The 26,783-nt window shown below is 41.3% G+C and overlaps 2 protein-coding genes across 6 annotated transcripts in view; both read left to right on the top strand.

Annotated features, from left to right (window-relative positions):
- Positions 1-2,736, top strand: part of LOC108918048 (uncharacterized) — a 28,981-nt gene extending 26,245 nt beyond the window's left edge. For 3 of the 4 annotated variants that reach the window (XM_018724939.2, XM_018724937.2, XM_018724941.2), the window contains one exon: positions 1,878-2,736. In XM_018724939.2, the coding sequence (XP_018580455.2) occupies positions 1,878-2,491 (614 nt within the window). In that variant the 3' untranslated portion in view covers positions 2,492-2,736. The remainder of the gene's footprint in view (positions 1-1,877) is intronic. The other variant, XM_018724942.2, reaches the window with a different exon arrangement.
- Positions 2,737-7,753: 5,017 nt separating this feature from the next.
- znf318 (zinc finger protein 318) lies at positions 7,754-25,869 on the top strand. 2 transcript variants are annotated; one of them, XR_001964835.2, is made up of 12 exons: positions 7,754-8,250; positions 15,588-15,703; positions 15,997-16,543; positions 16,801-18,412; positions 19,684-19,793; positions 20,330-20,429; positions 20,642-20,952; positions 22,344-22,532; positions 22,774-22,867; positions 23,127-23,245; positions 23,613-25,516; positions 25,612-25,869. XR_001964835.2 is itself a non-coding variant. In XM_018725103.2 (11 exons), exons 1-11 carry the CDS (start codon positions 7,936-7,938, stop codon positions 25,068-25,070), a joined length of 4,971 nt encoding a protein of 1,656 aa, XP_018580619.2. In that variant the 5' UTR covers positions 7,754-7,935; the 3' UTR covers positions 25,071-25,869. The 2 variants fall into 2 exon arrangements, 1 of the variants encoding a protein (XP_018580619.2); XM_018725103.2 differs by having other exon boundaries at positions 23,613-25,869.
- The last annotated feature ends 914 nt before the right edge of the window (positions 25,870-26,783 follow it).

The following is a 26,783-nucleotide window of genomic DNA, read 5'->3' as shown; positions in this document are numbered from 1 at the left end:
CTTTTCCGAAAAGGGCATCATTGGAGAGGGGAGGAAGTATCACGTGTTCGTCATTGGTTTTTCCATTTAGTGCTGCAGAACGGTTACAGGTTTTCAGAAGTGGTATTTTGGATGGGTCCAAGGTTTTAAAAAAAAAAAAAAAAAAGGCTGCTGTTGTACAGTCTTTCAGTACGAAATAGACTATAATCAGTACATCAACAGAAATCAAAACTCCAAATTGTGGTTTGCATGAAAAGCCAAGGTTCAGTAACATTTTTTGTATGGTTACGCATTTAAAAATTACATTTAATTTGTAATTTCACACTTTTACTGTGATAAAGCAAACCTTCTTGATGTACGATCATTTGTTCCGTGCATACAGTATTGCTTCGGATATGTGAATTCTTAAGTGCATCACATCACGGATCTGTGAAAGACAAACCGAAGCTGCTGCCGATGTGTACTTGGCAAAACCATGCACTTCCAGTTTTAAGTTAGATACTAAAACCAGATGGTGGGGATTGAAGACCCAGTATAGGGAGAAAGGTGTCATCGGGTTCAGCATGTGCTAAACTAATAACTGAGACAATGTTTACTTAACTATTAGTCTGCCAGTCACCTCAAACGAGTTTAAAATAAAGAGTTCTGTGTACCTCTTGCATATATTCAGCATTTTAAAAACCACAATATTACAAAGAGAAATGAGCTGATAAACTAGTTGAATGTGTTATTGTGCCTTATAGGACAACGTAATGTTCTTCAGTTAATCGAATTTCGTAAAGTATAGTTCACATTTATTCGTTTAGCTGACGCTTTTCTCCAAAGTGACTTACAATGTTAAGGTTACAATTATTTACCCATTTATACAGCTGGGTAATTTTACAGGAGCAATTTAGGGTAAGTACATTGCTCAAGGGTACTACAGCCGGAGGTGAGGCTCGAACCTGCAACCTTTGGGTCCAAAGGCAGTAGCTCTAACCTGTTTCGGAAATCTATCTGGTGTAGATTCTTTTCTAAGATTTTTCTCCTCTGAAAACATTGCCGTTTAAGAATCGTTACGAGTCGTAGTATGACTAGTACTTTTATAGAACAATTATAAGCTGAAGAATGGTTAAGCCAGGTTGCATCAGACATCAGATTGAAAGATGAATGTATCAAAGCTGTGAACTAATTATTCAAGCACTTTATTTTTGCAGCTTCTGCAAGGATGGCAACATAATTAAAAAGGGTGCTCGTTAGATTCTGAAGCAGTTACAATAGAAGCTTGAAAATGCATGAGTAATGGTTGTTAGCTTATGGATGGTAGATTTGGTTTAGCCTGGGGCATTGTCAATCGTTAAGGAAGGTGGACTTGAATGATTAATTTCTAAAAATAAAAAAAATGCAATATTGTTGGTAGTGAAAAGATTAGTCGAATGAGTTGAATTTAAATTAAGATTACTGTGTATTCCCTATTAGATGTGATCTATTTGTCAGGTCCATAGCCATCATTTAATAACAGAATACTAGCCTGGAGAATTACTCTTAAAGATATGTAATGTTAAGACTGAACTAGACATGGACAATGAAAAGGACATGGTATCTTTCAGTTACACAAATATCCAACTTTAGTTTGGTGGTTGATTAAACTGGAAAATGGTTTTTTCAGATCTGCTAGACTGTATTTTAACCATCTCTTTTTTTGAACATCTTGCACACTCTCGGTACCTTAACGTAAAGAGTTTCATTTGAAAGAGAAAGGGATTCAGGGTCATTGTAGCAGCATAGAATCTCTACCGACGTGGGACATCAGTCACGTTACAGCTTTTTCCCAGGATGTTTTGTGCAGGAGGGGCCAAAGTGCTGCCCTAGACACTGGCAAGTGGGGGTAACATCTCCTTCTGTGTTGCATTTTCTAGGTAAGGCCTGCAAGGAGATAAAGAATGTGTGGATTTGTGGGCATTCGCTGGTCATTTGGGCGGAGAAGAGGGCCAAGTCACCGGAGTATGGCATGCAGCTGGGCATGGACCAGGGAAATGTGCGGTTGTGGTGGATGGGCAGGCAGGGTCTAATGTGGGAGCAGCTTTTTCCGCTGTTGCTGGAGCTGAAAGGCAACTGGCCTAACCCTGATATCCTCGTCTTGCACCTGGGGGGCAACGACTTGGGCCAGTCCGATCCAAAGGACTTCCTGGATTCGGTGAAGAAGGACTTAACTTCAGTGAAGAGTGTTTTCCCGCAGTGTCGTCTTGTGTGGTCTAGCATTCTACCGCGTCGCACGTGGAGGACCTCTGAGGATGCCGAGGCAATGGAGAGCATCCGTAGAACAGTTAACGAAAGCGTGGGGGCAGAAATCCAAGCTCTTGGAGGGGTGGTGGTGAACCACGAGCAGATCCGACCTGGCTCAGACGCAGGCCTCTACCGTCCAGATGGAGTCCATCTCACGGGAAAAGGTATTGACACATTCAACCTGAACTTGCAGGACTTCTTGGTGAAATGGGAAAGTGAAATGAGCCAGGACTCCATGCAATGTTAGATGACTACTCTTTTTCTTTTTCTTTTTTTTTTTTTTTTTTTTTTTTAAAAAACTGGTTTTTGTAGAGTTGACTGGATTGTTCATTTTTGTTCCTTGTTCAGAAACTACTACAAAATTACCTTTTTAAAGAACAAGCAAAGTGACACAATGAGTTGGGTCCTCTTGTTTTCTATGGTAAAGCACAATCTATATTTGTAAAGATGTTTAGTTTTTTCTATAAAATAAACTTTAAATTGTGAACCACCTCCTTGAGTGAATCACTGCTTTCATTATTTTGGCTGTGCGTGAGGACGTCGAGTCCTCCACGGATTCCCATTTTCACGGAAAGTTGACACTTGTTTACAAATTGAAAAGTGTTACTCTGTTTTCATATGTTCTACAAACCCTGGTCCTTTTGCAGCAATATATTGTTTTTTTTAATTCAACCCAAAGATTATTCTAATTGAGAAATTAGATTCGGTAGATTTCAGTAAATGTTCAGACCCGTTAATCAAAACATAAAACTTAACATGTGCATTGGTGCTTTTAAATGTTCCCTTAATTTGCTAATTTTTTAAAAATAGATGTTTACTAGGAAATTAAATACATTTTTATGAAAGGTCTTTTTGGATGTGAGCCTCCAGTTAATCCTCAACAGATGATTTAACTTGAAAATCAGCAGTGCTATTATAAGTTGCTTTTTCTCTGTTTCGTCTTGAACCTGCTGTACCCATGGTTTAGCCGAGATTTAAGGAGAGAGCCCAGTACAGACCCCTCGACTTGCGCAAATAGACCGTTTTTGAACCCCTTACGTAAGTCAAAATTTACGTTTGTCGGATTCCCTCCCCCCGTGCTGTAGACGATAATCTTTGTCCACCTTTATACTGATTATTTTCAATTTCATCTCCAAATCGATGGCTCTACGCTTGTGAGACGGTTTCTCGCTTTCCTTATATTTATTCATTTAGCAGACGCTTTTCTCCAAAGCAACGTACATCTCATAGAAAATACAATGTGCATTACATTAGTGGAAAGAGACTTGGATGCAAACATGATTCTTAAGTGCAGTTTTTCTTTCCACCATATGAATCGATGTACGTCACACAAGTGGATGTATGAAACCATCTGAATATCAGTTGCTTCCTAGTTTATTTTTATACAAAAGCATCTAAGTTACGTTTCAGGAGTAGTTGCATGAAAGTTTGTCCATTGTTTTAACAGGCATAATCTCAAAGGTATAGTGCATGTTCATTTACACGCTACATGAGCTCATATCGTTGAAATGAGTACAGAAGGGGTGTTTAAAGACCCTTTTTAAATGTGGACAGAGATTTAGCAGCAAGTGAATCTTTCAGATGCACGTTTACCACCAGGCATTGTGAATAATGAAATGGATCAAAAATATGAGGGTGGGGGGAGCACTACACTAACGAGAGGAGATGGTTTCACGGCTCAAAATGCGTGAGAACTGGGATGATGCAGCTTCCTGCCTTGTCTGGCTACGCTGACTTGCGCTTAACATATTTCAGATGTTTTGCATAAGTGCAATCCGTAAATGCGTATGTTGGGAATTTTTACGTAAATCCAGATTTATGTAAGTCGAATTTATGTAACTGGAGGGGTGTCAGTATGTTGAACACAGGTGGTCCCCGACTTGTGATGGGGTTACGTTCCGCGACACCCATTGCAAGTTGGAAATATCGTAAGTCGAAAATGCATTTATTATACCTAATACACACATGATGGATTGGGAGATGTGGATTGCAGCTGCTGTCCATTGCGAGAGAGTGTCGCACCACATACAGCTTGCCTGGGAAAAAAAAAACTAAATTGAAAGTATGGTTTCTACTGAATGTTGATCGCCAGCTCACCATCGTAAAGTTGAAAAAATCGTATCAAAAATCGTAAGTCGAACCATCACAAGTCGGGGATGTAGTTATGTAGAATGTAGGAGTCAGTCTTGTTAGAAACATGTGAATGCCCATGTTTTGTGTTGGCTATGGAAAACAGAAAGGATCTTGACGTTGAGGATATCTCTCTTTTAAAAAAACTTTGTATGTCCTTTTGCATTGTCTTGGTTCACTGTCTACAGCCAGCTGTGACAAGGGACTCCATAGCAACAAGATGTCTGTTGGCATCCTTCCATCAGGGAGAAGATGAAACAATTAAGCCCCCCCATAGTGCCCCAGATAGCTGTTGAAACTTGCACCTCTTGAATAACTGACTGTTGCCATTTTTTTTCCTCCTGCAAAAAACTAAACTAAGAAGATGTAGGAAAAAATAGATCACTTTTATAAGACAAGATTATTACAAACACCTGTAGGATGTGAAGAATCAAGAAGATGCAACAAAGCAGAGAACAACCCATACGACTTGAACTCTTACGGAATAATGGCCCACTTTCTGATGGATTCTGCACCTTGTTAAGGACCAGCTTCATTACATTGTACACATCTTTCAACAGTTTTACATTTTTATACATTTGCATAATTATAAAAATTATACCATTTGTATGTATAATTTTATATTTTGAAATAACAAAATATGAAAAGTCAACCCAGTTTGGTTCTGCTGTATGTCACAGTTAAGCTTTTTTGCCGTCCTAAGGTGGTTAGCGAGGTTATCCTTTGGACCCAGTAAAAAGCTGAAGTTAAGTGAATATTAGCACACCATGCAGACCTGATGGATCAGTCAGGAAAGCACGGACTAGGGTGTGTGACCACTAACAGGACAGGCTTGCAAGGTGAGCTGATCTGATCTCGCTGAGCCTTTTTTCCCCCTCTCCTGGTTTTCCATGACAGGTTGATTGACAGACTTTATCAAACTCAGTTTATGAAAGGCAAAGTAACTAGATTTCGGTTTTTTTTAGTGTGTAGTAAATAATTGTCTATGAAAAAATGTGAACTCATGAGATCGTCTGTATAACTACAGCTATTCTGTTTTACCATGAGATATTTCAGGTTTTTATTGACATTCTAATATCCTGCAATGCAATTTCAAGTAAAATATTTTTGGAAATAACTTGAAAGGCTATGCTGTGTTTTAATTATTACTACAGCATGTTCTGAAATGATTGCATTTATTATTTATTGATGGAATCATTTTTGTAGTTTAAATAAGTTGTTACAGAATTTCAAGGTTTTTGAGTTTTGTTCAGTTCAAGTGTCACGCCCACGCCCGCAGCACAACTGCAAGCACCTGGTCACAGTCAACGCAGCCGGGTATAAAGAGCACCAGTCCACCGCTCCCCAGTTGTGGAATCTCTTTGAGACAACCGTCCCTCCTGCATTCACGACACTTCCACAGTGCCTTTTCTGTCCTTCTCCGTGTACCTCCCTCCTTGTCCCTGTTCCTGTCTTCTACGGCATCGAACCTCGCTTCACTTCGTCGACGTCTTCGGATTCTCCTGTCAAGCCATGTTTGCACCTCGGATTTACATTTACATTTATTTAGCAGATGCTTTTCTCCAAAGCGACATCTCATAGAAAATAAATTTGTTCATTACATTAAGAGAAAGACACACATAGTTGCAAATGTGATTAAGTAGTTTCTTTCGCTATATGCACTAATGTTCATCACACTGCATAAAGCTTTACCAGAATATTGATGATTCCTAATCACCGTCCCAGTAGTTTTTTTTGAGATACATATAAACATTTACGTTACATTGGAGGAGTAGCTGCTTAAAGGATCGAGCCGAGCATGATATTACAGTGCATGAACAACCTTGCATGAACTTAAGAGATGATGGGCAAAGTGAGTCTGGAAGAGGTGAGTTTTAAGACCCTTTCTAAATGTGGACAAATACTCAGCAGTTCTGAGTGAGAGGGGGAGGTGGTTCCACCGCAATGGAGCCAGAAGAGAGAACCTCTGTGCCTTACCTTTAGCATGTGGGACTACCAGGCGGACAGATGTGGAAGAGCGTAGCGGTCTGATTGGGGTGTAGCGGTTGATCAAGTCTTGTAAATAGCTGGGAGCAGTTCTATTGATGCATTTGTAGACAATAACCAGGGTCTTGAATTTGATCCGGGCAGCTATAGGAAGCCAGTGCAGAGAAACGAATAGAGGAGATACATGGAAACGCTTCGGCAAGTCAAACACAACTCGAGCAGCAGCGTTCTGTATCAGCTGTAGAGGTTTGATGGCAGTAGCAGAAAGGCCACACAAGGGAGTTGCGGTATTGAGAGGGGGAAGGAAGAGGAAGAGGAGGCGGGCAGAGAAAGGAAGGAAGGAAGGATATTTGTGAAGCAACCTACTCCGCCCCAGACCTGGATCTGTGCTCCTCTGCTGTCGGGCAGATCTGTTTCTCACCTAGTCTTTATTCACAGCAGTGATGGAGCAGTCGGGGCCTTGTTCCACATAGTTATTGCTACAGTGTCATATGTGGTCCCATACTGGAATAGATGTATCAGTAATATCCCTTGGGAAAGGTTTGTTCTGTACCCTCGAATTTCATTTTGACTAATAAAATAAGAGAAGTCTCTATGAATGAATTCACTAATTTTACCCAAGTAAATGCTTTATCCAAATACTTAAAAAAGACATTGACAAAAGGTGCTCATTCTGTGAAGATCCCCAGAAACAGCTCTTCACCTCTTTTGGTTCTGTAGATACATGCTGAAATTCTGGTTGCAGTTTTTTAATGCAGTGGAAACCTGGTTTTGGTTTGATGTCCCTTTAGTTTTTATGCGTGTATTGTTTGGATTTTCCAGATACCAGACAGATGAAAATTGGTACTCGATAATTAACGTTATTTTCTTATTAGCCAAATATTACATAAATAAGTGTAAATTCAGTAGTTTGAACCCTTTCTTTCCCGTTTATAAAATGAACTGAACTTTCACTATTCTAATTTCTAAAAGCCCCAAAGTTGCGAGAAGTGTGCTTTTATTGACATCTTACCCTATTTGTGATAAGTTTTTCTATCTATCTATCATCTTTGTTATATTGCCTCCACCTTTGTTTTAATATCTGTATCTGTTTCGTTGTTCTATTCCTGATCGTAAATTCTGCAATTGCTGTTTTTTTTTTTTTTTTTCCCCTGTCAATACAGTTGAAATCATTGGGCTTATTACTCCACTGTCCTGTTTGAAACGCGGTCATCGCACCAACCGCGCAGGTCATGAGGTGAATAAACTGCACCACGCAACGCGTCCGACCAACAGAAAGTGACGTTTTCAATGCGACGACTTGTCTGTGAAACAACATTGGCTTTTGAAACCGCTCGTCTTTTTCGTTTCTCAATTGGTTCTAGAATGACCGACGTCATCCTACTGCTACCTTGGAGCTGAACAGACGGACCAATGAGGTCCTTGTAGAAGCTGGCTGTTTCTGTGCTTTGTGGGAGTGGAACAGAAACCAATCTGTGCGCGGCGGAGGAGGGTCGGCGCTAGAAGAGAGTGCGTGAACGACTTGCGCGCGATTGATGCACAAACGTGGACACGCATATTATCACTTAAGTAACTATGTTTCGCGGAAGAGCTCAGCGAGGCTATTCCCGGGAGTTTCATCACGGTCCGGCGTCGTCCGAGCCGAGTTCCAGAGGGCCGAATGTGAGCCACTCGCCGCCGGGCCCTGGTCCTCTCCACCACGGCCCCTACAGAGATGACCGCGTGAGGGACCGCGCTGCTTATCACGGATACCGCGGGAATCCGGACGAGTATCGGCGTTCTCCGCCGCGGAGGAGCCGGTTTCCGTCTCCTGACGCAGGAAGCAGCAGGAAGCTGTGCGGCGAATTCCGGGGCGGTGGGCCTCCGCCTAGAGACCCCGGCGCAAACAAAGTAGGTCCGCAGTGCAGAAATGGGCCATGGCGTGGAGAACTTTTGCATTTCGGTTGAATTTGCATTTCAATTTGTAGTTGGATTTATTACAGGCAGAAGAGTGAGACCCCACTGATGCTCTTACGATGTACAGTAATTATATATTAGTAACATGATCTGTGTAACTGATTCCTTTGCCCAGAAGTCAATTTATGATCTTAGTCACTTTTCAATTGGCCATAGAACTGTATCAATAAAATAAGTGCCTTGAGTACTGCAATGGGATTTGAACTAGCAACCTTCAGATTGCAGGAAGACAGAGGCTTGCAGTTGTTGTCTTTTGGTTATTCACTCACTGCTTTGACTTGAGATATTCATATTGTGTGACTTCTGATTTTAATTTTAATTCGTTTACAATTACATTTATTGACACTTTTGTCCAAAAGCGACATACATCTATGATCTCGGCAAAAGTACAATTCATCATTCATGCATTACAAGGGACAGAGACATAGCTGCAGACATGAAAGTTTCAAGCCAACCTAGTTTGTTACCTTCCACTTGCTGCACCGAAGTTCATCGTTCGAGTCGGTGCATTAACGCAGGATAGACAAATCCTGATACCCTCGCTCCTACCATTTTTTTTAATGTTAAAACGTACACAAACAATCACATGCAATGCCGGAGTAGCGGCTGAATAAAGGCTTTATCTGGTGATGCTCATGAAGTTAAGATGCGTGAACATTTACACCGTAAATGAGCTGGAGAGATCTTGGGCGAAATGGGACCGGAAAAGGTGAGTTTTCAGACCCTTTCTAGAAATTCAGTAGCGTAATTATAGCTGTATAATATATAGGAAGATATTAAGATATGAGTATAAGAGGATAGCACAGTATTTATTTTATCGTATGGTGAGAAAACAGATCTTTAATGGTGTGGGGCAAGCTTTAGACCACTTTGATTGATTTGAGGAGCACTTGGTTGTCAGGGACGTTGCCCGGGGGGTCACCGCGAGGAGGTAGCTCTTCTTGACCCCATAGCACGGTGGCACTGCAAGTAAAAGTGATGCTACTGAGAAGACGCTATGAGGTGGAATACGAAGAAATACACGTACAACCCCCAGTTCCAAAAAAGTTGGGACGGTGTGGAAAATGCTTATAAAACCAAACAGGAGTGATCTGTAAATTTACTTTGACTTGTATTTGAACGAAACGGGTATGACGATACGGTATTTAATGTTTTATCTGATCAGTTGCATTGTTTTTTGAAGATATAATTTATTCTGACATTGATGCCTGCAACAGGTTCCAATGAAGTTGAGACAGGGTAGTTTAGGACTAATAATGATGTGATCAGTTGGAAAAAACACGGTGATGTGAAACGGCTGATGTTAAGTAGTTGAGGTAATCGTGTTAGAGTATATTAGGACCTTCCTAAAAAAGGCCTAGTCCTTCAAGAGCAAGGATGGGTCGAGGCTTGCCAATTTGTTAACAGATGCATCAGCAAATAATCCAGCACTTTGAGAACAACTTTCCCCAAAGAGAAAACAGTAGGATTTTGGGCATTTCACCTTCTGCAGTGCACAATATAATAAAAAGATTCGAGGAATCCAGTCAGATCTCGATGTGTAATGGGCAAGGCCGAAAACCACTTGCATTTACATGCATTCATTTAGCAGACACTTTTCTCCAAAGAGACTTCCGACGAACTCTATGTAGCGTTACCAGCCCACACGCCTTATTCACCGCAGTGACTTGCACTGCTAGATACGCTATTTACACTGGGTCACTCATCCATACATCCGTGAAATACACACACTCTCTCTGTCACTCACACGCTATGGATGAACCTGAACAGCATATCTTTGGACTATGGAAGGAAACTCACACAGACACGGGGAGAACGTCCACACAGGCTGAGCTGGGATCGAACCTACGTCCTCCCACACCCCCCCCGGCACTGTGAGACAGCAGCTCTACTCACTGTGCCACCGTGCTGCCGCTTCTGAATGCGCATGATCTCCGATCCCTCGGACGTCACTGTCTGAAAAACTGTCATAGGTCTGTAATGAATATCGTGACATGGGAGTTCTTCGGTAAACCTTTGTCAGCCACCACCATTTGCCGCTGCATCCACATATGCAAGTTAAGGCTTTACTATGCAAAGCAGAAGCCATGCATCATAGATACATGCAAATTTTGGAGCAACATCTGCTGCCACCCAGATGCCCCCTCTTCTAGGGATGACACCAAACTACATTCTGCAGAGATTATAAATGCATGGCTGCATAAGCAGAGATTGCGGGTACTAGTCTGGGCTGCCTGCAGTCCTAACCTGTGTCCTATTATGAATGTGTGGCGCATTATGAAGCACAAAATACTGCAACGAAGGCCCTGTACAACTGCACAGCTGAAAACCTGCACATTGAATGAACGGGGGAAAATTCCACTGTCTTCAGTGCCCAAACGCTTAAGTGTTATTAAAAGACATGGTTTTGTTACACAGTGGTAAACACTTGACTCTCCCAAGTTATTGGAACATGTTGCAGGCATAAATTTCAGATTAATCGTATATCTTCAAAAAACAATGCATCTGATTAGGTAAAACATAAAATACCTTGTGTTTATACTGTTTTTGTTTGAATACAAGTCAAAGCACATTTATAAATCACGCCTTTTTGTTTTTATTAACATTTTCCATACTGTCCTAACTTTTTTGGAACTGGGGTTATATGAAGACCGAGTCTGACACAAGTAACACCAGAAAAATTTCTGGTTGGAACAGTGATTTATAAATATATTCAGCCCTTGTATAAGTTCCTGAATACCCTCTCATACTTATTATTACTCAGGCTTATTCGGTACAGCAGCATTTTTGCCTGCTACGGAGTCATTTGACTTTAATGTTCATTTATTCTGCGCTATACCTTATATCAGTCATTTTGGAACAGAGATACACATTTGGTGTGTCAAACCGAAGAGGTTTTTGTGGTGTCTTTCATGCTTTTTTTTAGTACCCTGGAAATGGTGACTAATAGAGTATGAATAAGGTGTGAAAGGTGGTGGTTGGACTCTTGTCTTGTAACATAGTCCTGGGGGGTCAGACACACACACACATTTTCAGAACCACTTGTCCCATACAGGGTCGCGGGGAACCAGAGCCTACCCGGTAACACAGGAGCGTAAGGCCGGAGGGGGAGGGGACACACCCAGAACGGGATGCCAGTCCATCGCAAGGCACCCCAAGTGGGACTCGAACCCCAGACCCACTGGAGAGCAGGACTGTGGGCCAACCCACTGCGCCACCACACCCCTCGGAGGGGTCAGATACTCCTTCAAAAAGTTTATTAATGCAGTTCTACTACTTCAATAACAAATCCCTTGTTATTTCTTCTATGCATATGTTTTTCTTTCTATTATTCCATCTATGATTATTATTACCGTTTTGGTTAAAAATCAGTATCGATTTTCATATATCTGGACTGTGACACCCGATTCAGTCCTGTGACATTCTGTCCGCTGCAATAAACTTGAGACTGCATTTGAAAATTGCACAAAGCAGCTGTGTGAGAGACTGAGTTGCACTGCATTCTGGGAGTCTTGTACCCATGCTCTCGGTCGTGGTCTCGCACTCTGCGGTCTTGCTTGCATAGTTATGTTTTTGTCTTGTGTATAGTTGTGCTTTAATTTTATAAATACTGATTGATTTAAATGTGACACATAACCTTAGTCTTCACTGAGCCAGCCCATGCGCACTATAAAATTATGTTTACTTTATGAAATCGGATTGTTCTGAATTTGCTTATTGCTGTTCACAACATTTTAATGTGTCACTCAGCTTTTTCATTATGACGATTGGCTTCATGTAAGGTGGTTTTTAGGGTGAACTTTCCATGGGCTTGGAATGAATTTGAATTTTTCTTTGTTTGGGGGAAAAAAAAACACGATAATTCCTTATCTGGTTTTTCAGTGTTTGGTAAATTTTTGGGAATGCATTGTAAAGTGAAGAGCTGGTAGCATAGTGTTTAGAGTTACTGCCTTTGCATTCAAAGGTCACAGGTTTGCTCCCCAGCTCCAGCTGTAGTACCTTTGAACAAGGTACTTCCCTAAATTGCTCCAGTTAGATTACCCAACTGTATAAACGGGTAAATAATTGTAAGTTTGCGATAATTGTGAGTCACTTTGGAGAGAAGTGTCAGCTAAATGAATAAATGTTACTGTCCTTCCTACTTCTTTCTCATTGGCAGTCTCAACCAATACACCAAAGTTTGAGATAAATTTATAATCATTGCTCAAGTCGGTGAATGAAAACTTTTATGATTATTATTTAGCTGACTATTTACCCCTTTATTCATCTGTGGAATTTTTACTATCTCAGTGCAGAGTAAGTATGTCAGTTGAGGGTGGTGTAGCAGGAGTGAAATTCAATCCTGGGCTTTTTGATTCTAAGGTGATCATTCTAACCATCAGCATGTAACTGTTAACTAAATAATGTATTAACTAAATAATGTAAGCCTTAACAACATGACTTCCCTTACAGAAAGTAAATAAAGCTGTAACTGAGATCTTTGAAGGTCATCTCATGTCAAGCATTTGTTAGTAATGCTATACAGTGACCCTAATGACTGTCTGCATGCTTTGTGGAGTGAAAGACATACGCAGTGATTTTATGAACTCTGTTTTATGTTAACATCTGTAAGCCAAATGATCAAATTGTCCCTCTCTTGGTTAGGATAGTCTCTGGACCTCCACAACCCTGCAATGAACGTCTGAATGTTGATAGTAAATGAATGAAGATTTGTAACTTCTCTTTTAATGTTATGTTTTTCACAAATAGATTTGTCAGTCACAGCTCGTGCTCTCTCGTATACCAAATATGCAAATCTTTTCTTATCTTTTAAAGGCAGAGGAAATCAATTTCAAAGTAAGTCCACAATATCGGAGCTTCTCCAGACACCTGTAATTATTTATTAGCTCGAGTGAGGAAATTCACTGCGCCAGCCGCATGTCTTTCAACTGTAGATGGAAATTGGAGCACCTGGATGAAAGCCGTGTGAACATGGGGAGGACATTTAAACTCCACACATGCTAAGCGGGAATCAAACTAGCATTTTCTTGTACTGGCTAGATGTAGCCTTCCCTTTTAAATCTGCCTTTAAGACCCATGTGTTCAAAATCTTATGCTCAATGTTTATCTTACAATAATCTTATGATTATATTTTTATTTTGTGTATTTTAAACATCACAAGTGGTCACAGTAAAATGGGATTTCTGCTTTTGCACAGACCTGTGCGTTGGGTGACGTTGCAATCTGGAAATAGTAATTGCTATAGCTTTAAAAAAAAAAAAAAAAACAAACCATAATTTCACAGCTTGAAACGGTGATAACGTAGCATAAGGAATTCTTTTTGATTTTTGAAATGGTGGCATTTTCATGGTGCTTCTGATATTTCTTAAACTGGGAGTGGGAATCAGTTTCGGTAGAGTTTGCGTGTTCTCGTGGATTTCCTCCTACAGGGTAAAGACGTGATGATATGCATGTGTTTTTCTACACATAGACATGTCTGCCTGTGTGCATGCATTGCACAAACGGTTAAAAATAATGAATGGATTCTGTTTTTTTTGTTGTTTTAAAAACGATATTGTTTTAAATGCTGTTATTTATTGTAAACTTCTTTAGTCGTAACCTATACTGTATGTGACTCTTGTAAAGTACTGAAGCACTGTATAAAGATTATTATTGTCAGAAAGCCATGTATCCATGAAATTTTTCTAATTACTGTAACACTGATAATCCCTTTCTCCTGAGTTGTTCTTAGAATATCATTTGCAGTAAAATAGTACAGAAAGGGATGGATGGAACAGCTGGGAGGTGGAGGATCCCTGTTTTGGAGAGTTTGTACTGTAGGTGGTGATCAGACATCCAGGCAGAGATATCTGAGAGGCAGGTGGCGATGCATGAGGAAATGTTCAATTTTAGGGGGAAAGGCATGGAAAAGCTGGGTATCATCGATGTACCAGTGGTAGGAGAATCCTTGGGAGGTGATAACAGTTCTAAGGGAAGGGGTGTACATTGAAAAGAGTAGGGGGCCCAGTATTGAGCCCTGCGGAACACCGACTGAGAGAGGCTAGGGCATGAATGGAAGCCCCACCAGACCACTTGGTAGGATCTATCTGATAGATGGGACTCCATCCTTTTCAGTACAGTTCCTTTGATGCCAAACTGTACCAAGAGAGTAAACTCTGGTGGTTGACAGTGTCAAATGCTGCAGATAGGTTCAGTAGGAATATGGACCAAGGAGAGAGAGGCTGCTCTGGCTGACTGGAGAGCATCTGATACTGCGAGGAGAGCCGTCCCGGTATTATGTCCCGCTTTGAATCCACACTGATTACTGTCAAGGAGATCACTGCTGACAGCTTATCACAGGTTGCCTGGTGTAAAGTTTTTGACAGAAAAAGGAGGAGGTGACACTGGCCTGTAGTTCTGGACTCAGAGAATTTCTTTAACAGCAGTAAAATGAGGGCAGTTTTGAAGGCAGATGGGAAACACCCAGAGGAGAGCAAGGAATTGATGATCTTGGAGATGAGAGAAATTTTAGGGAAATAACCTGTAGGAGAGATGAAGGGTTCAGATTGGGGGAGCAGGTGGTGGCTCTGTGTGACGGTAGGAGGCTGGAGATTTCAGTTTCTGACAGGTTGAAATGCGGAGGACATAACTTTGCAGGGAGATCCAGCATGATCAGGGCAGGTGGATGCCGAGAGCTTGTCTGTGATGGAGTTGAGTCTGTGAAGAACAGGGTAAAATTGTCAGCGGTGAGGGAGGAGAAGGAGAGTAGAGTAGGGATGAAAAGGTTGAGCACAGTCTGTGTGTGTTGTTGATTGCAGACTATAGTTTGTAGTGGAAAAAAATGGTTTTAGCTGAGGAAACAGCAAAATGGAAGGTTGCTAGCAGATCCTTGTAAACTTGAAGGTCCGTGAGTATGCGATTTCTGCCATTGTCATTTTCAGCTCAGAGTTTGGTCCTGTTGCTACATCTTTTATTTTTTGTTCATTATAGGTATATCCAAGATTTTTTTTGCACCATCTGCCCTGCAAGTTAATTCATTTGTGTCTCACTTATGACATTTTTGACCACATTAGTGGTTGAATTTATATACAAGTGAAATTATAATCAGACTTACGGTCCCAGATGTCCTCTTAATTTGAGGGCCCAGCATATGAATAAAATTAGAGTATAATTGGGATGCTTTTAAGAAAGTTTGTGTTTGCTTCTGTATATGATGTGGCCAGTCGCTGTCTTGTAAATTAATCAAAATGTTATGTACCGTTTCTCACAGCTCTTGTTTGACTCTTCCGCAGGGACTGACACCTTCTCCGCCCCATAGTGGCTTTCCTATTGACCACAACCTAGTGATCACTGTGGGTAATGAGCTGACGGGGTTTTCTTCTCGAAAACAAGGCGACCACTATGAGAGGTACAACGTGAAGAAAATTAATCAGGGGCAAGAGTTCTAGTTGTAGTTGCCAGTAATCAGAAACAATCTGATAAGATATATATAAATATAAGAATCATAAATAGTTTTTACTATCAGTGCATGACTATGTAAACCATCAACAATGCTGTTTAATTATGTAGAAGGGTGGGGCATTGTGATGGGCTGGTTGAAACCATTTTTTTCTTTTTGCTGTAAATGAGGCAATAATATATGTATAGCTTATTATGGGCAAACGGTTATACTGCTTATGCTTTTTGGTCTTTTCCTAAAAGAGATTACCATGCTGGAAACGCGCACTATCATCCTGCTTTCCCTGAGAAGAATCCAGGTTATTTGTGGCTAGATGACCATATGTACAGGAGGCGGAGCCGGAGCAAAGGGAGGAGCCGGGGGAGGAGTAGGAGCCATAGTCATGATAGGGGGCGGAGCAAAAGTCATCACCGCAGCAGGAGCTGCAGCCGGGGAAGGAGTCGGAGGAGGAGCAAAAGCCACCAACATTGCCGGAGTTGGAGTCGTGGCAGGAGTTGGGGGCGGAGCAAGAGCCACACCAGAGGGAGGAGCAGGAGTCGTAGTGGCAGCAGCAGTAGTAGCAGCAGCCGCAGCAGCAGCAGCAGCAGTAGTAGAAGTAGGAGTAGCTCTCGCAGGGTACACCATAGAAGCCCGAGTGCGCTTCCATCAAAGGATAAGAAAGGTGATGAGTTTCGGGAACTGGAGCTGGCCCGAAGACGCAAGGAGGTGGAGGAAATGTTAACCGTGCCTAAAAAGTCCATTTTGAAGAAGCGTTTTGACTCTGAGACTGATTCGCCAGCTGCTGTGCAGGTTAGTAGACTGCGTTTCTGTAATTATTCCTGTCATCAATTTGTTTTTAAACTATGAAGAAATATACTTCATGTTTTTGGAGTCTGCTGGTTTAATTCTCACTATACAGGTGACTGCCTTAGTTGTGACAGAAAAGGCAGAATTTGTTCGCTTCAGTTAGCTGTTACATGATTATATGCAAAGATGAACAGAGAATCTTTACTCTGCCTGCCACAACCAGGGCTGAGAAACCATCTGTTCCCCTTACTGTTTTTCAGAGTGGTGACTCTCCAGTGGAAGTTAGACGAGATCAACAGCCCAGCAGTCTCTCCAGGGAAACTGAGCGCTTTCTCCAAGTTGTGAGCAAAGGGATGGAGTCAGGTCTGTTTGCATCCATGTTAGGGGAGAGGAGAGAGGAGTCACAGGAAGAGCAGAAGAAGCTGAACCCAATGCAGAGCCCGAGCCATCAGCAGCATGAAGAGATGCTTAGCATGGTCAAGACAGAGACTCCCTGTGAGTTTCTCCTCCCTCACGAGAGGGTCAGGCAGGACAGTAGTGGATTCTCGCGCATTTTGGGTTTGATGGGTGATCTTCCTGGCTTACAGGAGAAAAAGAAAAGCTTCACAGACATTGAAGATGAAGAGCGGTTTCTCTATGGGGATGAGGATGAAGAGGACAAGGCCAAGGCCCAAACACCCATCCAGACGGGAGCCACCCAACAGTACAGTCTGTCTGAGATAGCCGAGCATGGTGATGGCAAACCTGAAACAGTGCGATATCATGATGCAAAGTCAGGAATATCACAGTATCATGACAGTTCTGACTTTATGCTGCAGTGTCTCAACCAAGATGAGCGGACTCATGGTCTTCCTAGCAAGTCATCCTTAGCCAGCACTTTTCCTTTGAATCACCGAGACCACTCTTACATTGAGGACCATGCTGAGGCCAAAACAATTAGGAGTTCCCATGATCAGAACCACTTTGATATGAGGTACTGCCATGGGAGCCAGACAAGCACCACTCTTGAGAAAGATGGGAAATCTGAAATGTCTTGCCAGCTGTCAGAATCTTATTGCTACCCACCTGGAGTGGGTCCTCAAGATGCCAAGGAGAGGCAGGACATTGAAGAATATGAGAAAATCCAGAATCTGCTAAAAACCATTGGGTTGGATCTAGGTGTAGCAGAGATCAGCAAGATTGCCTCCAGAACACAGGAGCGCCTGCATGGAAAGAAACCAGCACCAGCATCTTCACGCCATGTGGAGAAACAGGCCGATCGGAGGGCCTCATCAGCAAGCTGGGACAGACGTCACAGCGACAGCAGGAGTGGGAGCAGAAGCCGCAGCCCCAGTTGGAGCCACAGCTGTAAAAAGTCATCACATTCAGAGAGGTGTTCCCAATCACCTCCCCCTTCTCGACGAACATCTTATGGTGAAATCCACATGCCCTCCGGCAGACTGGAGGTGGAAGAGAAAAACTTGGGAATCCCCGTTTTGGGGAAGGAAGCCTCACAACCACCCATCGTCACTGCTATGAACCCCATTCACAGCTCCCTATCTGTCCCCCATCCTGCCACCACTCTTGGACCCCTGCCTGCTCACCAAGTATCAACTTACCCTCAGAATCTGCCACCAAATTACCCACCACTGACCCCAAACTATCCACCCTCTGGCTATGGGCAGTATGGGAACTACATGCCATACGTGTCTCAGAGGTGGCCCATGTACCCACCACCTTCTCTGGTGCCACCAATGGCCCCAGTGGAAAATCAGCGGGTGTCGACAGTAGCTGGACGACCTTACCTCAGAGTTATTGAGACCGTTACCATAGATGATCAAAACAAGGGTCAAACTCCCCAGAAGACTGAGTTATCACTGGGATCAAAGAGTGGTGAGGCAACATGTGATTCTGTGTATTTTTTTTTCTGTTGGTTTGTAATGGATAATTTCAGAAAAGGTTGGACTATTAATTCAGAGAAAGCCAAATAAGCTTTTTTATTTTTTGAAGGTGCTTTATAAATATCTAGATTTGTGACTTTTTTTCTTACATCTTGCATAAATCTTTTACACACACTGGCTCCTCAACTTACGATCATAAATGGAACAGAAAGGCTCTTTGGAGCTTATTTCGTTTATGCCAAAGTCACTTTAACCCCTAAATCACAATCAATAAAAGCTTAGTAATAGACATGTCCCTTGATTTATTTGCAGACTAGGTTCTGTAAAAACATGAGATATAGCAGCAATTTAAAAAAGCTTGCTGTTTTCCTTAACTTAAATAATTTAAATGTATTGAAAAATAAAAGTATGGCGTCTCCACAAAGTCAGTTTGTCATGTGCGTTAGATGTTGCGAGAAGACGACTATAGGGGGTCCCCGACTTACGATGAGGTTACGTTCCGCGAAACCCATTGTAAATTGAAATTATCGTGAGTCGAAAATGCATTTAATGCACCTAACCTACCGAACATCGTAGCTTAGCATACCTGCGATGGCCATTACGGGCTTACCGCCTTCATTCTGGGCAGTTATCTTGAATTTCTCCTCAAAAGTAACTGCCTTCCTCCTCTTCTTCCCACCAGTAGCAGGAGACACAGATGGGCATTTCTGTGACATTATGGATGCACAAAACATAGCCGCGTGGCAGACTGGAAGATGCGGATCGCTGCCGCAGCCCAGTATTGCAAGGAAGTATCGCACCACATATTTCTTGCCTGGGAACAAAATCAAAATTCAAAGTACGGTTTCTACTGAATGTCTATCGCCAGTTCACAATTGTAAATTCGAAAAAATTGCAAGTCGAACCATTGTAAATCAGGGCCCACCTGTATTTAATTTCTAGCTTCATCTCTGTGATAATAGTATATCTCCTCTTACACAAATTTTGTAAGGTAGCTGACTAAAGAGGTACCACACCAATAATGCCTGGGTGAGCTTTGCTGCAATCTCTTGATTTGGAGTGTGAACACAGGTCACATTCACAATTCTGCAGATGGTAATTGTAGAAATTGGTAAGTTAACCCAATAATCAATAAAAATGTTTGTATCTTTGAAAATGTGCAAGTCCACAATTTGTAATTTGAGGAGCCAGTATATTAAGAAGTTCTCTTAATGGTTTTTGTTACTTAATGCCTCAATCTAATCTCCAATTGCTGTACTTCAGTGATGAAAGAAGATGCACACCTTGCCTGTAGTGATCCAAATCGTCATGTTGCGAGTGGCCAATGCTCAAGGGTGTCAGAGGAAAAGAATAATGCCAGTCAAAAACAGAAGGTACTTGGAAAACCAGAGTTTCCATACTTTAAGAGCTTTCTACATTTCCAGATCGTTCACACTATGCTCTATATCCAGTTGGGTATACAGAAGAATGCAAAGAAAAACTATAAATATTTTGTCCAAGATTACTTTTGATTTCACGTTAATTCAACAATAAGCTATTTACAGTTCTTCCATTTATACAGTAGGCTCTTGTTACTACAATAATTAAGGAGAAGTATGTTGCTCAAGAGTAGTATATAGTGGGATTAGGGGGTTTTAACTGGATCCTTCAGATTGCAAGGTGATAGCCTTCACCAGTATGCTTCCTGATGTCCCTTGAGATGTTAAAGGAAGTCACACTGACTACAGGTAATTAATTCCATATAGATTTATTTTGTCTTTCATTGTTAACTTCCTTTGTTGGCAACTTCTTAAAGAAATTCTTTAGTAGTAATTATTGGTTTTTGATTTGATCCGTGAGCCTACGTTGCTAAAATATGTGGAAATGAATTGTTCCTGTTTGATAAAATCACAAGCCTATTTGTTTGTAGGTTAGCGAAGAGTGGGAGAAGCTGAAGAAAGAACGAGAGATGCGTATGAAGAAGAAAGAGTATCTCATGAAGGAATTAGAAAGGTTAAGGAAGCAGCAAGGTACTTTCCTCATTCTGATGTTGGCATAGTGTGTTGTTTTTTTTTTTGCCTTTCTAAACGCTTATGTTATACATCTTAATACTTGCTTATTTTTAGATGAAAACATGGTTTAATTGTGTGGTTTTTAGTTTCTGAATCAGAGTCCTTTCTTCTAAATCCTAAGCTTTAAATATCTTTTGTGGTTTTGTTTGTATTCTGCCTCACTGTCAAAGGGGAACTCTTGCGAAAGAAACGGCGAGAGAAGGACGGCCACAAGGACCCACTACTTGCTGAGGTGGGCCATCTTCAAGAGGATGTCATGGCCCAGATCTCCGAACTCCGCAAGGAACATGAGGCAGCTGAGAAGAAGCGTGCTGAACTGGAGAAAGTGGCCATCATTCTCGGCCTGCACGTTTCTGAAAAATATAGGAAGGAATCCCGATTGTCTGTGGAGCAGGAGGCAGCATCAGAGAAGGTGCGAGAGCAAGCTCGGACCTCCGAGAAGCCAGCATCTGCACCATCCACCAACGCCCCTTCTTCCAAGGTAGAATTCTTAGAGGTGTTCTGGATGAACACCAGAAGTCTGAGGCACTGGTAAAGTGTCATTGTTAAATTTTAGTTTAATTTTTTCCTCTGTAATAGTTTGAAATGTCACTTCTGTGCTAAGTTGTTGCAGGGCAGCAGCTCTTTGGTTTGGGAACCTTCTCAAATATGTTTGATGTTTACAAGGCTCTGTTATGTTTCCTTGTGTATCTGCCCTCTGCCACCATTTTCCTTCACTTTAACACCAGTAAACTTGCTTTAACCTGCTTTCAATATATGTCTTTCACTGCATGGCTAACACTTTGCACAGTCTGCCTTTAAATAGAACCTCAAAGACAATATTTGAATAATTGAGGGTTTCATTTCTGTCCCATGTGGTGTCTTTTGAAAGTTTGATTTCTAATCTGTCAAGCCTTGAACATTCAGTCCTTGTCTGGAGATTATTAAAGGTTTTTTAATTTTATTTATTTAAAAAGAAAGAAAAAAGCTACACTAGTTGCAATACACTTCTCACATGTAGGGTTTTTAAATATAGTCTAAGAAATGTCCTTTTAGAATATATCAAATGAAAGCAACGCTTAATATGGGAACTACAGAGTTGATAACCCTGGGTTCAGTCGAAGGGTCTCCTGGTTTGTTCCAAATGTGGAATGTAAACGCTTTAGAAAATGATTAACAAAGTTTAAGACCATTCTTGGGAGTTCACGATTTCCTGGCCAGTTTCACAATGTCAGTACTGTCAAAAAATGATCCACAAATTAAAACAATCAATTATGCCAACTATCCATAGAAAGCACATATAAAAATGTAAGCAATTTTACAGTATGAAGAAAGCTGTTCTAATTATTCAGGTGCCTGTCTTATCCGAAGCTCCACCTTTGCAATAACACGAAGACATGCAAACAGCACACCCATAAACAGACACCTTTCAAACCACCTCTCACTGCCTTTTACCCTCAGCAGCACTGACTTCTGATCAGGGCTTAACCCATCACAGCATTCTGTGAACACGTGAGCATGGATCAGGGTTCAGTGACTACAGTGTGTCAGAATTTACATACAGGAAGAAGGTATGTTGCTGAAACAAACTTTCATTGTATGGCAGGGTTATATGAATTTTGCATTCACAAAGTGTATAATAGCAAAAAAATAGCAAACCCAGGTGCTGATTTAGGTTTGGTAACGCCCTTCAAGGCCGGCACTCAGAGCCTCCTAGATTGCAAAGGTAAGAATGTTTTGAAAAACTTGAGTGATTAGGGATAAGTGTTTAAATTATAATTGTTTTATGTTACAATTTAGATTTTCTTTGTGCATAGTTTTTTCCTTTTTTCATCTAGTAAAACTCAAATCAAATAATAACAGGTTCTTCATTTACGGCTTTTCCTCACGCAGATGTCAGCGTCAAGGAACTCTCCAGAAAAACAAAAGGTGAAAAGTTTAGTAGACAGCCCATCTGCAGCAGGGACACCGAATCAGTATGAATTCTACGATGCTGGAAATCACTGGTGCAAAAACTGCAACACCATCTGTGGCTCCATGTTTGATTTTTTCACGCACTTGCACAGCAAATCACACAGAAAGGTTAGTGTCACTTCTTTAATATCTCTTATATGTGTTTCCAAGTAAAGTAGCTTTCCCAAATGGTTGCAATCTACAGAAAACATTTAACCTTTCTTTTAATTTTTCCCTTCCCCACAGGTATCCTCAAAGTTGCTTGTGCTTTTTTTTTTTTTTTTTTTTTTTTTGTTTGTTTTAGAATTACATTTTTTGTGTAATTTGTTTTTGTGTTGTAACTTGAGAACACATCCTTCTGTATATGCAGACACAGGACCCTTATGACAGGCCTTGGGCATCAAATTCCTCTTGTAGTGAAAAGAAATGGACTGATGGAGAGAAGGTTGTCAAACCTGCAAAAGGTACTAGGCTTGTAGCAGAAAATGATTCTAGGACACTTTGTGTGGTGTGTGTGTGTGAGAACTTCTTGACCTTGCCGAAGTTTTGTAAAATGCTGTTGTAAATATCACTCGAGGACAGGACCTTTGTCATCTTCTCTCCTCTTAAATTTGTTTCACTTCCTTCAAAGCTGTGCATCTGAACATAATACATCATTAATTTACATATCTGTCCCCATGGTTACCACATACTAATGTTACCATCGTGTGCTGCTTTATACAGGGGCTGAGTTTATGGTACCTATAACAGGATTTTACTGCCAGCTGTGCAAGGAGTTTTTTGGGGATCACATTTGTGCAGAAGACCATGTCAGATCTCCATATCATAATGAGAAGTACAAGGTAATTCCTGAAGTAGGAGAAATTAGTCTGTAATTATCATACATGTTCCTGACACATTCTCCAGTAATTGACAGTCGTTCCTAAGGTTCTTACAATAGTGTGTATGCAGTAAATGCTGTTCATCTCTTCAGTAATTCACAACCTTTCCCCCAAAATCCATTACTGGTAAAATTAATATTCATAGGCATAGACAGTGGCTATAGCAGTTTCAGCACTTTTGTGTTTTCTTTTACAGATTAGTCACAAGTGCAGGTTTTGATCAACCTAAGACTTGAGGTGTTTTAAAAAAAAAAAAAAAAAAATTGAACTTTCATTTAATGTGCTGTTCTCCAAATTCGTGACCTAATTTTTCTTGTCTCTGTACTAGAAACGCATTGAGGAACTCCCACTCTATGAGCAAAGGAGGAACCTTGACCGGCAGGCTGGACTCGCTGTGATTACAGAGAGCCGAGACCGAAAGTACTCCGAATTGAAGCGAAAGATGGAGGAGGACCCCACGTATCACAAGGAAGAGAGGCCCCAAAATCAAAAGGAAGAAAAGTCAATATCTCACAAAGAGGAAAGATCCCAAAAGAGTAAGACTGAAAAGACTATAAGGTGTAAAGATGAGAGAATCCAAGACCACAAAGAGGAGAGACCAGAAAATCACAGAGATGAGAAACCTGTCAGTCACAGGAATGACATAAGTCAGAAGAAAGAGAAGGAGAAAACAGATGAATGTAATGAACAGGTACTAGAGAAGGCCAGCAAAACAGAGGCATCAAAATTAGCTGAGCAGACCGAAAAGTTACCTGACTTTCACAGGGTGATCTCTGGGCCTAGCCCCTCAATCCTTGCTAAGGTGAGAAAGAGGAATGAGGAGGCAATCAAGAGCTCCTCATCCTCCACATCATCTCCCCCTGCATTTGGGAAATTTAGCTGGAAGAAAGTGGACAAGGAGGAAGAGAAAGCTCCGGAGAACATTATGGAGGAGGAAAGTAGCGATGTGGATGGCGGAGGGGACAAGGATGATGGGAAGGCTGCACTGGTCAGGTCAAAGACCATTGCCATCAAGCTTTCAGGGAAAACCGTCATCCCTCCTTCTAGTCCCTGGGTACCATCCAATTCCCAACCAGCCCTCTTGGCAAAAATACGCCCAAATCTGCCTGCACCGCCTATGGTACTGAGGAAGTCAGGCCCTGGCCCCTCTAATAAACCTCCCCCCTTAAACACTTTTTTATCCATCAGACCATCTGGAAATGGTATTAATAAACCTCTGCCTGTACTGAAGGAGCAGGACAAACAAGACACTATGGTCACTCCTGACCTTATTTCAAAAGCATTTTGCGGTGAGGAGGTGGTTCTGAAAACTCCAGAAGTCCCAGATGAAACGATGACTGTTGGAAATTCGAAAGCTGCCCAAGGAACAGAGGTGGACGTTAGTGTAGAAGAGGCCCCGCTTCCTCCGGGCATGTGCATACTGACCTACGAATCTGATGTGGCTGTCCCTGGGGTGCCGGAAAGTGAACAGACTGTGACTGTAGTGGTCCGTCCCCCTCCCATGCTGCAGAAGAACCCGGCTGACCCTCTGCAGAAGACCGAGAAGCCAAAGTCCAACTTGGCTGCAGCAAAGGCACAAGATCTGTATGATATCTTCTATGGCAGTGGGCCTTCAGACCACAGAGGAGGAGCCCGTGACTTGAAAAGTGTAGATACCACCAAGAGCAAGGACCCAGAGGTTTCCATCCCCTCGGGTGAACATGAAAATGACGCTGAGGCACAGGGGGCTCAAGAGTTTTGCAAAGAAGACCTCAGCCCAGAGGTCACTGCCGAAGGCTCCAAATAGCCAGCACAAAGGCTTGAAAACTGACAGTTAATTTGAGTTTGGATCTATGACACTTAATTTTGAGTTCTCAGACCCTGGATTTGGTGCCTCACTTCGTGGTGTAGACGAAGGCCTGTTATGTCAGTGTGAAATGTGAGTGTTGATGTTTGAATAAAGGATAGTGGCTGATTTGTAAATAAAATAGCAGTGGGAAGTGCCAAGTTGGACTGAAAATCAAAGGTGACCAGGGATCTGAGGACAGGGATTCAAAAATGTAGGGGAATGTTAAACTGTGCAAAGTCAAACTGGAAGGCTCATAGTGCATTATGAGAATAAAACCATCTTGAATTTCCTCCGCTTGTTATCCCCTAAAAAGGCAGCTCGGAAATGTGGTGTGCGTCTATAACAGTTTTACATGGTTAAAAGTGAAATTTGCTAGTTCAAATCTTCCCTTACCTTAAAAAAAGGTAATGTACAAAACTGCTTCTTATGATGTATGTTTATTTTGTCATTTCACACTTAAACTGTTTTTCTATTTTTAACAAAAGACTTGTTGATACAGGAACAAGAGAACTTGGAGAAGACGACAAGAGTTGCTAAAGCATTGAAGCAAGGACCAAAAGTGGTTTCAAAAAGCATTTTCTGTGTTTGTTGCAGTACTCAGCACCAAAATGCTGAAGATACGGTTGTGGTGAAAAATATACAAAATGTTGAAATATTTAAATTTTATTCTGCATTCTTATGATGATCTGAATGCTGTCATTAAAACTGCTCTGTAACCACTGCACAAAATAACATTTCAATAAATTGCTGTCAAAGTGTTTGCTCACTGTCGATTTTACTTAAGTTTACTTTATATACTGTACTCATTTGTTGACAAGGCATAAAGCACTTTACTTTTTGGTCAAAAGTACATATGCTCAAACTTAAAGGTTTCTGAAAAACTGAAGTTATTTTCGTACTACTACTATAACCACAGATGCGCACAGGTTGCGGGTTTCTATAATTCTACATCCCCCTGACCAACCTATGGGACAAGCGGTTCTGAAAATGTGAAATGAAACTTTTTACTACAGGTTGCGTCTAGGTGTGCATTTTTCTTGTGATGTGATGCTAGGTAAGTGTTTTACAACTTTGCTTTCTTTGGGAGTATTTACATTCTCTAGTGGAAATGTTATTTTGCTTGATTAGTTTTGCATGTCTGTTGATTGCCCCACTTGGTAACTAGGGACACTGATTTTCCCACTCTACGCAACGTTTCACTTGTTGAGCCATATTGTCCTATGCCAGGTCAAAGCAATTACTTGGCGCAAAGCACTCTGGGAAACCAGGACCTCATGAACCAGCACAGGTAAGGTCCCAAAATCTCATGGGAAGGCAAGCATCACGAAGCAGAAATTACTTGTACAACTTAATACCGGTTATACATTTTTTTAAAATTTTTTTTTTTTTTTTAAAAATCCTGTGTTAATGCTGCAAATTGTTACATGTTCTGGCTTTTCCCTGAAAGGTTGAAAGTACTTTTGGAAGTAAAAACAGCCTGTTCCAATATGTTAATTTCTTCAATAAAGAATATTCTCTTTCTCGGCTATTCCATAGTATTTGTTTTTATTATTTACAGAATATGAAACTTTTTTTTTTCTCCCTCTCAATCGAAAAGACTTTTTGTGTAATGCTTCCAGCAGTGTAAAGTAAACTTTACAGTAAAGATATAGATTTTTGTCCTTAAGTTTG

Source organism: Scleropages formosus, chromosome 8, assembly GCF_900964775.1.
Source record: "Scleropages formosus chromosome 8, fSclFor1.1, whole genome shotgun sequence".
In the NCBI taxonomy this organism is placed as follows: Eukaryota; Metazoa; Chordata; class Actinopteri; order Osteoglossiformes; family Osteoglossidae; genus Scleropages; species Scleropages formosus.
Note: the sequence above shows the minus strand (reverse complement) of the source record. Positions and strands in the feature narration are given on the sequence as shown.